A 12,093-nucleotide genomic window follows, 5' to 3' on the forward strand; every position below is an offset into this window, starting at 1 on the left:
ATAAGTAACTTTTTCTAGTCTATTTCTGAAGTAACTACTCAGGGAAGACCCTCATGCTATTTGAGCTCTGGTTGTTTGTTTGTTTGTTTGTTTGTTTGAGATGAAGTCTCTCTCTGTCACCCAGACTGGAGTGCAATGGTTCAATCTCGGCTCGCTGCAGCCTCTGCCTCACAGATTCATGCAATTCTCCTGTCTCAGCCTGCCGAGTAGCTGGGATTACAGGCATGCGCCACCATGCCTGGCTAATTTTTGCGTTTTTAGTAGAGATGGGGTTTCACCATGTTGACCAGGCTGGTCTCGAACACCTGACCTCAAGTCATCCACCCGCCTCAGCCTCCCAAAGTGCTGGGATTACAGGTGTGAGCCACTGCGCCTGGCCTTATTTGAGCTCTGTTTCTACTCCTATGAGATAGGGAAACTGTTGAGTCCTTCTTCCAGTCTCAACCAGCATGAGGACTTCAAATGGACAGACATGGTCCCTCCTTCATTTATATTTATTCCAGACTATTGCACACTTCTCTCACCCCACTCGTGGGTCTTAGAAGGGCTGGCAGGAGTTAAAGTTCCAAGAATTTCCCAGGCCAACAAGAGTGGAGCCGGGGGAAGTGATGGAGGAAATATTGGTGCTCTGAGGGCCAGAGTGGTACCCAAGCTAAGGGGTGGAGGTGGAGGAAACAGGTCAGTTGTTCCTCATGATCATCCGGATCCAGTCCACATACTTGCAAATATAGGTGTAGACTCCAGGGATGCCATCTTGTCCACAGGGCCCCACAGACCCCCAGGACACCAGACCTTGAAGGACTCCCCCACACACCAGGGGGCCCCCAGAATCACCCTGGAAGGGAAGAGAAGTAGTGTCTGAACAAGGGAGACATCTTTTTTCGGTTTTCCTCCCCAACCCTCCAACCCAGTCCTGGGCCTTGGGGAGGGCTCCAAGTCTGGTCATCAGACAAAAGAGTATAATCACTTTCCCGGAGGACAATGGCAATGGCTAACCAAAAGAGAAGAGCCACTGTCACTAGGGGCCAATCCCAGGGAAGAAGGGTGGAACTCCATAAATGACAGAGGTTCTCTCAAGGACAATGGCTGGGGCCCTGACCAATGAGGAGAGAGAACACTATTACCAATGACCAATCCCAGGGGAGGAGGGTGGGACTCCATAAAGGGTAGAGGTTCTCTCAAGGACAATGCCTGGAGTTCTGACCAATGAGGGGAGAGAGTGCCATCAAAAATGACCAATCCCAAGAAGGTGGGCAGGACTCCATCAAAAGCACACAATTCTCTCAATGACAATGGCTGGAGCCCTGACCAATGAGGGGAGAGACCGCCATCCTCAAATCTCTCTCAGTCTGGGACACCACCAGCTGGAGGATGGTATGGGAAAGACTTAGAGCCCCAGAAACAGCTGGTTCACTGTCTGGGCTCCCAGTCCTCTCTGTCTGTTTTGCTGCCTCTCTCTGTAACCCCTGCCCCATCTTTCCTTCTCTGTTCCCTTCCTCCCTCTTCTCTCCCTGCCCCTCCCCCTCCTCCATTCCCCGGTCCTCCCTTTTACTCCCTGTCTCTCTCCCTCTCTTATCCTGGGCCTCTCCTCCATCATCATCACTATTATTACTATTATTATTATTATTATTTTGTTTTGAGACAGAGTCTGGCTCTGTCGCCCAGGCTGGAGTGCAGTGGCGCGATCTCAGCTCACTGCAACCTCCACCTCTCGGGATCAAGCAATTCTCCTGCCTCAGCCTTCTGAGTAGCTGGGACCACAGGCTTGCACCACCACCCCTGGCTAATTTTGGTATTTTTAGTAGATTCAGGGTCTCACCATGTTGGCCAGGCTTGTCTTGAACTCCTGACCTCAAGTGATCCGCCTGCCTCGGCCTCCCAAAGTGCTGAGATTACAGGTGTGAGCCTCCGTGCCCAGCCTCTCCCTTCCTTTTTGACCCCATCTCTCTCCAGCCTCCCCTTTCCCTGATTCATCCTCCATCAGTTCCCCTCCTTCCAGCCCCTCCCCGTCACTTCCTGTCCTGGTGACCATGCACGCTGCCTGCACTGGCTCACCTGGCAGGCATCCTGCCCGGGAACGCCTCCTGCACACACCATGTTGCTCGTGATTCTCCCGGGATACACGTCATGGCAGGTGGCATGGGAGACGATAGAGAGGTTGAGGCACTGGAGCAGATCCGGGAATGGGTCTGGAGAGAGAACATGCGTGCTGCAGGGTCCCCTAAATCTCCCCACTTTGAGGCCACATCCCTCTTCCCTGGATGTGGCCCATCCAAGTCAATACCCCTGCCCCTCACCAACCTGTACTACAATCCCGAAACCTCCAAGTTACGTATTTATGACTTAATTTCATATGAATCATGACCCCAGAGGATTGACGGTCTCTTTGATCTTTGACATTTGACTTTGAGTGGCATAACTCAAGAACTTCCTTGTCTCTCCAGCCTCAGAGACAATGAATCCAGACCTGACCCTCTTCAATGCCAGCTACTGTGATCCTTGACCTTCTATCTTATTACCTTATGATCCCAGCTTGATCTCATATCTTCTGTCTCCTGACCCCATGTCCCTGTCTTTACCTTAACCTCCAACCTCAGCTCTGCATCTTCTAAACCTCACTGCTTCCAACGGCAGTGTCCGCTGATCCTAGTTTGTTCAGCCCCAGCCTCCATGACCCCAAATTTCAGGCCCCACACCCCAAACGCTATGACCTCCAATCTCAGATATGTGACTTCAGATAGAATCCCAATTTTCATCCTCAGATTCTGACCAGATTGTACAACCTCTGGATCCCATGACCTTAATTCTACAGTGACCTCTAACCCCAGACCCATGACCCACAATGCCCATATCCTATATATATATATATATATGCCTTTTGCTCCAGTGTGATGACCCCTGACACACTCTGACCTCTGACCATGTCTCTGACCTCTGATCCCTGACTTCATACCCAGTCCTTTAACCCCTTTGACTCCCAAGACCCCAATCCACCATAATCTCTAACCCCAAACCATGATCCTGATGTCCCATCCCACACCCTGACCCTTTGCCCATCCTTCCTCTGAGATGTCATGATTCGACCTCTCAGCCTGCATCCCAGGCTTGTACCCATCCTGACCCCTGACCCCTGGCCCCGGGCCCCTTACTCCATGGCTGGTTGGTGATGCCCCAGCCTGAGATGTGGCACTCGGTGCCAGCGGTTGCACAGTCACTGGGCAGGGGCAGGGCTTGAACGCTGCTGGTTATGTGGACGGGCAGGCGCAGCCGCAGAAGCCGGAGGTCGTGCTCATAGCTCGTGGAGGCTCCCAGGTAGCCGGGGTGGGTCGCAGAGAAGCCGCTGCGCCGGATTTGCTCCGTCCAGTCGAGCTGGCTGAGGCTGTGTTCCCCCAGGCGCACCCAGTACCTGCTGCCGGTGGCAACGGCTGAGGGGGTGGTAGGCAGGCAGTCCCCCACCTTGCACCCCTCCACGGACACTCCCAGGCGCTCCTGCCGCTCCCCGCTGCTCTGCCCCTCACTGTCTGTCCTCTCACCCGCGCCTCTCATTCTCCAAGTCTCTCTTACAGGCTCTTATTCCCAACCTCCATCGCCCTTTTTCCATCTTGGGTGTTCACTGTTTCTCCTCCCATGTCCCTGCATCTGTATCTCTCTCTCTCCTTTTTTTTTTTTTTTTTTCAAGACCGAGTCTCACTCTGTCACCCAGGCTGGAGTACAGTGGCACCATCTTGGCTCACAGCAACCTCCGCCTCCCAGGTTCAAGCAATTCCCCTGCCTCAGCCTCCCAAGTAGCTGGGATTACAGGAGCATGCCACCATGCCCAGCTAATTTTTGTATTTTTAGTAGAGATGGGGTTTCACCATGTGGGTCAGGCTGGTCTCAAACTCCTGACCTCAAGTGATCCGCCCGCCTCGGCCTCCCAAAGTGCTGGGATTACAGGTGTGAGCCACCGTGCTGGGCCCCTCTTTCTGATTCTCTTGGCTGGTGAAGCCCACGAAGGCAGGGACATCAGTGGGCCTTGTTCACTGCCTTATTCCCACCGCCTGGCACGGAGCATGTGCCGTCCACGCTGCTGACTGAATGAATGAGTGGGTTGATGAATGGCCTCTCTGCATCCTGCTGCTGGCCCTCTCTCTCCCTGAGTCTCTGTTTCTTTGCATCTGAGCTCCCCTTTCACCAAAAAAGTTCCAGGCCAGGTACTGTGGCTCACGCCTGTAATCCCAGCACTTTGGGAGGCCAAGGCAGGCAGGTCATTTGAGGCCAGGAGTTCGAGACCAGCCTGGCCAACATGGCAAAACCCTGTCTCTACAAAAAATACAAAAATTAGCCAGGCATGGTGGTGGGTGCCTGTAATCCCAGCTACTCAGGAGGCTAGGGCAGGAGAATCACTTGAACCTGGGAGGCAGAGACAGCAGTAAACTGTGATCACGCCATTGCACAGCAGCCTGGGTGACAGAGCGAGACCCTGTCTCAAAAAAATAGAGAAAAAAAAAAAAAAAAAAAAGAGTTTGGGTCAGACCTGGGCCCCGGGCCCAGACTGGGTTAGGGAATGGCTGGGGTGAGTCGCAGATGTCTATAGGAAAGAAGGGGTACATGCAGGAATGGGAGAGGCAGGAGGGCAGGTTCCAGGACCCTCCCTGGCCCTCTACCCAACACACCTCACCCTGCCCAGCACCACCCCAGGCCCACTGCTAAGGAAGTTCCACTCCTGGTCTAACCTCAGACTCTCTTGTTGTAGGACCAACTTCTTCCCAGTGAGCACCACCCTCCCTTGTGATCCTACCCCCAGGGCTTGCCTTCCCATAGTCCTCCCTTCGCCCACCCCAAGAAGGGACTCAGCTTGGGGCTTACCTGCCACTGCAGTGAGCCGCTGTGAGGACCCACCTGCGGTCAATAAGGACACCCCCGCAGCGCAGGCTGGTGCCCTCAAACAGCCCCACCTGCCACGGCTGTGAGTTACGCCCACACTCGGTGCCATTGAAAATCTTTGGTGTGGCTGCCTGGCTGAGCCCTGGGGACAGACAGGGGCATGGGTCAGAGAGAGGAAGGAAAGATACAGAGATGGAGAGACACACACACAGAGAGAGAAACAGGCAGGAGAGAGAGAGGAGAAAGAGAGAGAGACCCAGTGATAGAAAAAGACCATGAAACATCAGAGACCCGGGGAGAAAGATGCTTACACATAGGAGGGAAATGGAGAGACAGAGATTCAGAGAGGGACAGAAGGGAAGAGGGATCAAAAGATAGGGGAGACCGAGGTGAGCAGTGCCCTGAGAGCTGCAGGTAAATGGAGGCACAGAGAAAGCCCCTCTCCTCCTCACCACCAGGCTGGGGGCCAGAGCTGAGATGGGGAGGGGGGTGGGGCTTCCTCATGGGGGTGGAGGGATCCAGTCGCAGTCCTGCCCTCTCCCTGCTCTGGGAGAACTCACCAAGAACACACAGGAGCAAAAAGATGCTGGGCCCCATGGTGGGTCACCTCCGAAGTCTGGGGGAAAAGGGAGAATCTCAGAGGTCACCCTTTCCCCGTGCCTCCCACCTCTGCCCTCTCTGCTTCTCTTTGAAGGTCACCAAGGGGATGACCTGCTTGTCCTCTCTCTACCTGCTCCCCTGTGTGTCACTCCCTCGTTGGCAGTCACCCACCTCCTTCTCACCTTGTCTCTTTGTCTGCCAGATCCTCTACGTGGCTGTCACTGTTCGGCCTGTCCGCGTCGCTGCTATCTCTCCGTCCACCTACCTGCCTGTCGTCTCATCTGCTGGCCACTCCGCCAGCCAACTCTACCACTCTGCACCTGGCTCCTCAGCCACCTGTCATGTTGCCCAACCGGTCCCTTTCCTTCCATCTGTCGCTCCAGACAGACCACTGACAAAGCTCTTAACTCTTTGTCCTGGCCCATCCAATTTCCGGGTTGAGGCAAGGGGCCTGGGAAGACAGGGGTGGGGCGTCCTCTAATTCTGCGGAAACTCTTCTCAGCTAATCACACTTAATTGAGCTTTACAGCTAAATGGAGTGGGGAAGGAGGAAAGGACCCAGGGTGGGAAGACCCAGCCCCACTCCCTCTCTCCTCTGCAAGCCCGTCAGCAGCCCTGGGACTGATGACTCAAGGTGACTAGGGAGCTGGGTTCTAATCCTGACTCCAGTGACAAAGGAGGGTGGAGAGACCTTGGACACCTGGGGCCCATCCTCATGCAGTGCAGGGGAGGGGCAGGGGGAAGGAGAGGCTGTGAAAGCAGGAGAGTGGATGGGAGGGGCAGGAAGCCCAAGCTAGAAAGAGTCCCAGAAAGAGAAGAAGAGATGAAGGAACAGACTTCCAAACAGGTGATCAGGCAGGAGTAGAAGAGAGTTTCTGAACTGAGTTCATATATACACATATGAAGTGGATCAATCTAATTCCATAAAGTTTTTCTTTGCATAAGAACTTCTGTTGCTTAAATAAAACCCACAGAGAAAAAAAAAAGACACAGGGAAGGAGAAATGGTAGAAAGAGAGAGAGAGAGAGAGAATGAATCATAGGACAAGGGAATTTTGTGCTGTTTTTTGTTTTTCATTTTGAGATGAAGTCTCGTTCTGTTGCCCAGGCTGGAGTGCAGGGGTGTGATCTCCGCTCACTGCAACCTCCACCTCCTGGGTTCAAGCTATTCTTGTGCCTCAGCTTCCTGAGTACCTGGGATTACAGGCATGTGCCGCCATGTGCAGCTAATTTTTGTATTTTTAGGAGAGACGGGGTTTCACCATGTGGGCCAGGCTGGTCTTGAACTTCTGGCCTCAAGCAACCTGTCTGCCTTGGCCTCCCACAGTGCCGGGATTACAGGTGTGAGCCACCATGCCTGGCCACTGTGCTGGCTTATCTGAGTTTTTGCTTCATCCAGGAGGAATGGAAGGAGAGAAAGAAGGAGAGAGAGACAGGACAGAGAGAGAGAAAATGAGAACAAAGAGGGAATTAGACTCAGAGGAAGGGAACTGAGAAACAAACCAAGAGAAAAGCAGTCAGGGCCGGGCGCGGTGGCTCACGCCTGTCATCCCAGCACTGTGGGAGGCCAAGGTGGGCAGGTCACTTGAGGCCAGGAGTTCGAGACCAGCCTGGCCAATATGGTGAAACCCCATCTCTACTAAAAATACAAAAATTAGCTGAGTGTGGTGGTGCACGCCTATAATCCCAGCTGCTCGGGAGACTGAGGCAGGAGAATCCCTTGAACCCGGGAGGCGGAGGTTGCAGTGAGCCAAGATTGCGCCGCTGCACTCCAGCCTGGGTGGCAGAGCGAGACTCCATCTCAAAAAGAAAAAAAAAGAAAAAAAAGAAAGAAAAGAAAAGAAAAAGAAAAGCAGTCAGACAGACCGAGCACACAAACAAACAAACAAAAAAACCAGAACAAAACAGAGGAGAGCAAACTCCCACCCTATGACTGTCTTTTAGTCCTTCACTTTCTCTCTGGGTCTCCAGTCTCTGTCCATGTCTTATTTTCAGAATCACAGAACCTTAGCTTTTGATTTGCTCTTAGAAACGACCTAACTGCATTAACACGTCATTGGTCCCCGCAAAGCCTCCTGCTGGCTGGTAAGAGCTTTCCTTCTTTGGGCCGAGAGGATAAAAAAGCACCATGAGTGTCTTTTCTCTGGAAAGGACACACTTCACGCACTCAACAGCACAAAAACGCCAGCCACTTCTTCCTTTTTCTGGTGTCAAGTTTCACAATAGACCTCAACCGAATAAGCAAAGAAACAAAAACAAAAATACTAACAACTACCCAACTCAACCTCTCTCTTTTTTTCTTTTTTTTTTTTTTTTTTGTAGATTTTTAAGAGAATCGGGTTTACTGACGTGGAATTTATATCCAATAAAACTGAATACAAAACATGAGGCAGGGTCCCTGATTTTAAGGAGCATTCATACGAATTAAAACTTACTATGCACATAGTTAGTAACAATGTATTGTGTACTTGAAAATTACTGACAGAGTAGGGTTTAAGTGTTCTCACTACAAGTAAATATAAGTATGAGGCTGGGCATGGTGGCTCATGGCTATAATCCTAGCACTTTGAGAGGCTGAGATGGGAGGATGGATTGAAGCCAGGAGTTAGAGGCCAGCCTGGGTACATGAGACAGACAGAGGCATTGAGAGAGAGAGAGAGAGAGAGATGGAAAGATGGAGATAGAACAAAGGACAAGTTGTCACTCTTATTTCTTCACACCACAGTGGCCCACTCCTGTAATTCCAGCACTTTGGGAGGCTGAGGCAGGAGGATCGCTTGAGCCCAGGAGTTTGAGGCCAGCCTGGGCAACATGGTGAGACCTCGTCTCTACAAATAAATTAAAAAATTAGCCAGGCATGGTATGTGCAGAGACGTGCCTGAACTTGATTAATATTTGGAGTATCTGTGAGGTAAGAGATTCCCAGCGTTCTTTACCCCAAAGGGGGCTACCATAAATGAGGAATTATTAGTGCTGCCATTGGGCAGAACCACACGGCCAGATCATTGGCAATGGCTCAAGAATCTTTTGAAATGTGTACACGTGGCCGATTGTTGACCTGGGTATCTGGTGCTAAGACGACTGCCTGAAGCTCAGCTAATTTTGCTGACCCGTTCTTGGTCAGGGACAGCCTAAGTAAGGGATGAGAGGCAGCTACTCTCTAGAAAGCTCCATCCTGTGTGATGGTGGCACCGTCATCCACAAAGTGTATGAATTCCCCTTGCTATTCACTCAGTTACTCCCACGGGGCTCCCTAGGTAGCTAAGGGGGCCAGGAAAGAGGTGATCTCCTCCAGCACCATGGAATCTGGCAAGAAACTGGGATAGGGAGGCCACCCTCCGCTGCAGGCAGGATATACTGGGAGGCTCAGGCTGGCTGCCTCCTGTGTTAAGAAGGCCTCACAGCCATGCTGAGCATGTGGGGTGCTGCTTCCAGGACCCAAGGCATAACGGGCAGCTGGGTACACAGGGACACAGGCTCAGGCTCTCCTATGTTTCCAGAAAACCCCAATATGGGACCAGCAATTGCCTTTCTAATGACATACAGTGTGGGTCCAAGAGGGGCAGTCTCTTGCATCAGAAACTCATGGAGGCTGGGCACAGTGGCTCCCACCTGTAATCCCAGCACTTTGGGAAGCCGAGGCAGGTGGATCACCTGAGGTCAAGAGTTTGAGACCAGCCTGGCCAATATGGCAAAACCCTGACTCTGCTAAAAGTACAAAAATTAGCTGGGCATGGTGGTGTGTACCTTAGTAGTGTCCCAGCTACTAAGGAGGCTGAGGCAGAAGAATTGCTTGAACCTGGGGGCAGAGGTTGCAGTGAGCCGAGATTGCACCACTGCACTCCAGAGCGAGACTCTGTCTCAAAAAAAAAAAAAACAAAGAGAAAGAAAAAAGAAACTCATGGAAATCTATGGTTGTTTTGGGTAATCCAGAGACTCCAGGAAGCATGAGAGGGGTTGCCAAAGCCTCTATAGTAAAGGAGTCCATAGGAGGTTGGGAGGTGAAGCCCAAATGGGGGCCCCTGTTGTGATGCAATTTGGGCAGATTCTAGAGCTTTTGGGTGAGGAGGGGCCCGTTCAAACTGGGCTGATTTGAAAGTAGCAACATAAACGGGCTTAAGTAAAATTTGTTGGCCAAGCATGGTGGCTCACATCTGTAATCTCAACACTGGGAGGCTGAGGCTGGAGGATCGCTTGAGCCCAGGATATTAAGACCAGCGTAGGCTGGGCATGGTGGCTCACGCCACTGGGAGGCCGAGGCGGGTGGATCACGAGGTCAGGAGGTAGAGACCATCCTGGCTAACACGGTGAAATCTTGCCTCTACTAAAAAAAAAAAAAAAAAAAAAATTAGCTGGGCGTGGTGGTGGGCACCTGTAGTCCCATCTACTCGGGAGGCTGAGGCAGGAGAATGACGTGAACCCGGAAGGCAGAGCTTGCAGTGAGCCAAGATGGTGCCACTGCACTCAGCCTGGGCACTCCAGCCTGCACTCCCGTCTCAAAAAAGAAAAGAAAAAGAAAAAAAGACCAGTGTGGGCAACATAGTGAGACCTCATCTCTACAAAAAGTAAAAAAATGTTAGCCTGGTGGAATGGCATACCTGTGGTCCCAGCTACTTGGCAGGCTGAGGTGGGAGGATCGCTTGAGCCCAGGAGGTTGAGGCTGCAGTGAACCATGGTCACACCACTGCACTCTAGTCTGGGTCACAGAGCAAGACCCTCTCTATTAAAAAAAAAAAAAAAATTTTATTAAAAAATAAAATAAAATAAATTTGTAGATGAGGAATATGTTGCCTCCAGAACTCAACGAGGCCTAAAATGTTTTGCGTTTGTTTTAATGCTGTGGGTGCTACGAGACTCAATAGCTGTTTCCTGGCAGTGTCTCAGCTGGAGCAGTCCTCACTTTACCAAAATAATTTGGTCCTCACTTTACCAAATAATTTTTAGAAATTTAACCAAGGTGGGGCCGGGCGTGGTGGCTCACGTCTGTAATCCCAGCACTAGGCCGAGGTGGGCAGATCACTTGAGACCAGGAGTTCGAGACAAGCCTGGTCAACAAGGTGAAACCCCCGTCTCTACTAAAAATACAAAAATTAGCCAGTTGTGGTGGCGGGCACCTGTAATTCCAGCTACTCGAGAGGCTGAGGCAGGAGAATCACTTGAACCTGGGAGGCAGAGATTGCAGTGGGGCGAGATCGAGCCACTGCACTCCAGCCTGGGCGACAGAGGGAGACTCCGTCTCAAAAGAAAGAAAGAAAGAAAGAAATTCAACCAAGGCGGGAGGCCTCATACTGTGTGGGGCACTGGCCCATCCCGTTGTGTGAGTTCCTCTAGAGTATTTGTGAATCTAGAATTAGCGTATCCTATGGCTGCCTTTGGACAAGGGTGTTTGCCACCATATGACGTCATGCCTGTGCTTTTGGAGAAACGTGGATGGAGCTGGGGTCTTGCCTGTGTTGCATCTCAGAACGTGATATCCCAGAGTCTGGAACTTTGGCGTGCTGAGTGCTTTGAACTGAAGGAGACAGGAAGGCCTCAGGAACAAGTTCTCTCCAACCTCCTCCTGCTTTCCTCTCCCCTCCCCTTACTTCTCCTTTGAAGCAGTCACAGACACTAGAATTCCTTTTCCCCTGAAGACCCTCATGTGACAGGTGTCCTGCCTGTACCCAGAGGAAGGAATGCAAGACAGAGAGGATGAGAACAGGCCCTGGTAGGTTCCCCCCTCAATTTATGACCAAGAGATCATACCTGTTTTATGCTTTTTTTTTTTTTTTTTGAGGCAGAGTCTCACTCTGTCGCCCAGGCTGGAGTGCAGTGGCACGATCTCGGCTCACCGCAACCTCCGCTTCCTGGGTTCAAGCAATTCTTCTGCCTCAGCCTACTGAGTAGCTGGAATTACAGGCACCTGCCACCACACCCAGCTAATTTTTGTATTTTTAGTAGAGATGGGGGCTTCACTATATTGGCCAGGCTGGTCTCGAACTCCTGACCTCATGATCCTCCCGCCACAGCCTCCCAAGATCGTACCTGGTTTTTCACATCACATGTCTACATGCCAATGCCTTCTTCATTGAACCTCAAAATGACACAGTTTCCCTGAGTTTTTGGGCCTTCATTTCTGAAGGCTTTCATGTCACATAAAACTGTTAAATCCACTTGTTATGCTTTTCTCTCATTAACCTGTCTTTTGTTATAGGGGTGCTGGCCATGGACTTTGAAATGGGTAAGAAAAAGGTATTGTGGGCCAAGCACGGTGACTCATGTCTATAATCCCAGCACTTCAGGAGGCCAAGGCAGGCAGATCACCTGAGGTCAGGAGTTTGAGACCATCCTGGCTAGCATGGTGAAACCCCGTCTCTACTAAAAATACAAAAATTAGCCGGGTGTGGTGGTGGGCACCTGTAATCCCAGCTACTTGGGAGGCTGGGGCAGGGGAATTGCTTGAACCCAGGAGGCGGATGTTGCAGTGAGTGGAGATTGCACCACTGCACTCCAGCCTGGGCGATTGAGCAAGACTCCATCTCAAAAAAATAAAGGTATTGCACCTTTTCACTACTGCACCTGCAGTAGTGGCCAGGCTTCAAGGTTCCCCAGGGGCAGCTGGGTCAGGCATATTGTATCCTTTCCACTG

The 12,093-nt window shown here is 51.5% G+C and overlaps 1 protein-coding gene across 7 annotated transcripts; it reads right to left on the bottom strand.

Annotated features, from left to right (window-relative positions):
* Nucleotides 1-476: 476 nt before the first annotated feature.
* KLK12 (kallikrein related peptidase 12) lies at nucleotides 477-5,845 on the bottom strand. 7 transcript variants are annotated; one of them, XM_030821907.1, is made up of 6 exons: nucleotides 5,649-5,845; nucleotides 5,427-5,482; nucleotides 4,849-5,008; nucleotides 3,150-3,409; nucleotides 2,056-2,189; nucleotides 478-835 (listed from the first exon to the last, which is right to left on the bottom strand). In XM_030821907.1, exons 2-6 carry the CDS (start codon nucleotides 5,461-5,463, stop codon nucleotides 680-682), a joined length of 747 nt encoding a protein of 248 aa, XP_030677767.1. In that variant the 5' UTR covers nucleotides 5,464-5,482; nucleotides 5,649-5,845; the 3' UTR covers nucleotides 478-679. The 7 variants fall into 7 exon arrangements, with proteins under 7 accessions (XP_030677770.1, XP_030677771.1, XP_030677772.1 ...); XM_003269830.3 differs by having other exon boundaries at nucleotides 5,638-5,845; XM_030821909.1 differs by lacking the exon at nucleotides 5,649-5,845 and having other exon boundaries at nucleotides 539-596; nucleotides 720-835; nucleotides 5,427-5,484.
* Nucleotides 5,846-12,093: the final 6,248 nt, after the last annotated feature.

Source organism: Nomascus leucogenys, chromosome 10 (assembly GCF_006542625.1).
Source record: "Nomascus leucogenys isolate Asia chromosome 10, Asia_NLE_v1, whole genome shotgun sequence".
NCBI classification, from domain to species: Eukaryota; Metazoa; Chordata; class Mammalia; order Primates; family Hylobatidae; genus Nomascus; species Nomascus leucogenys.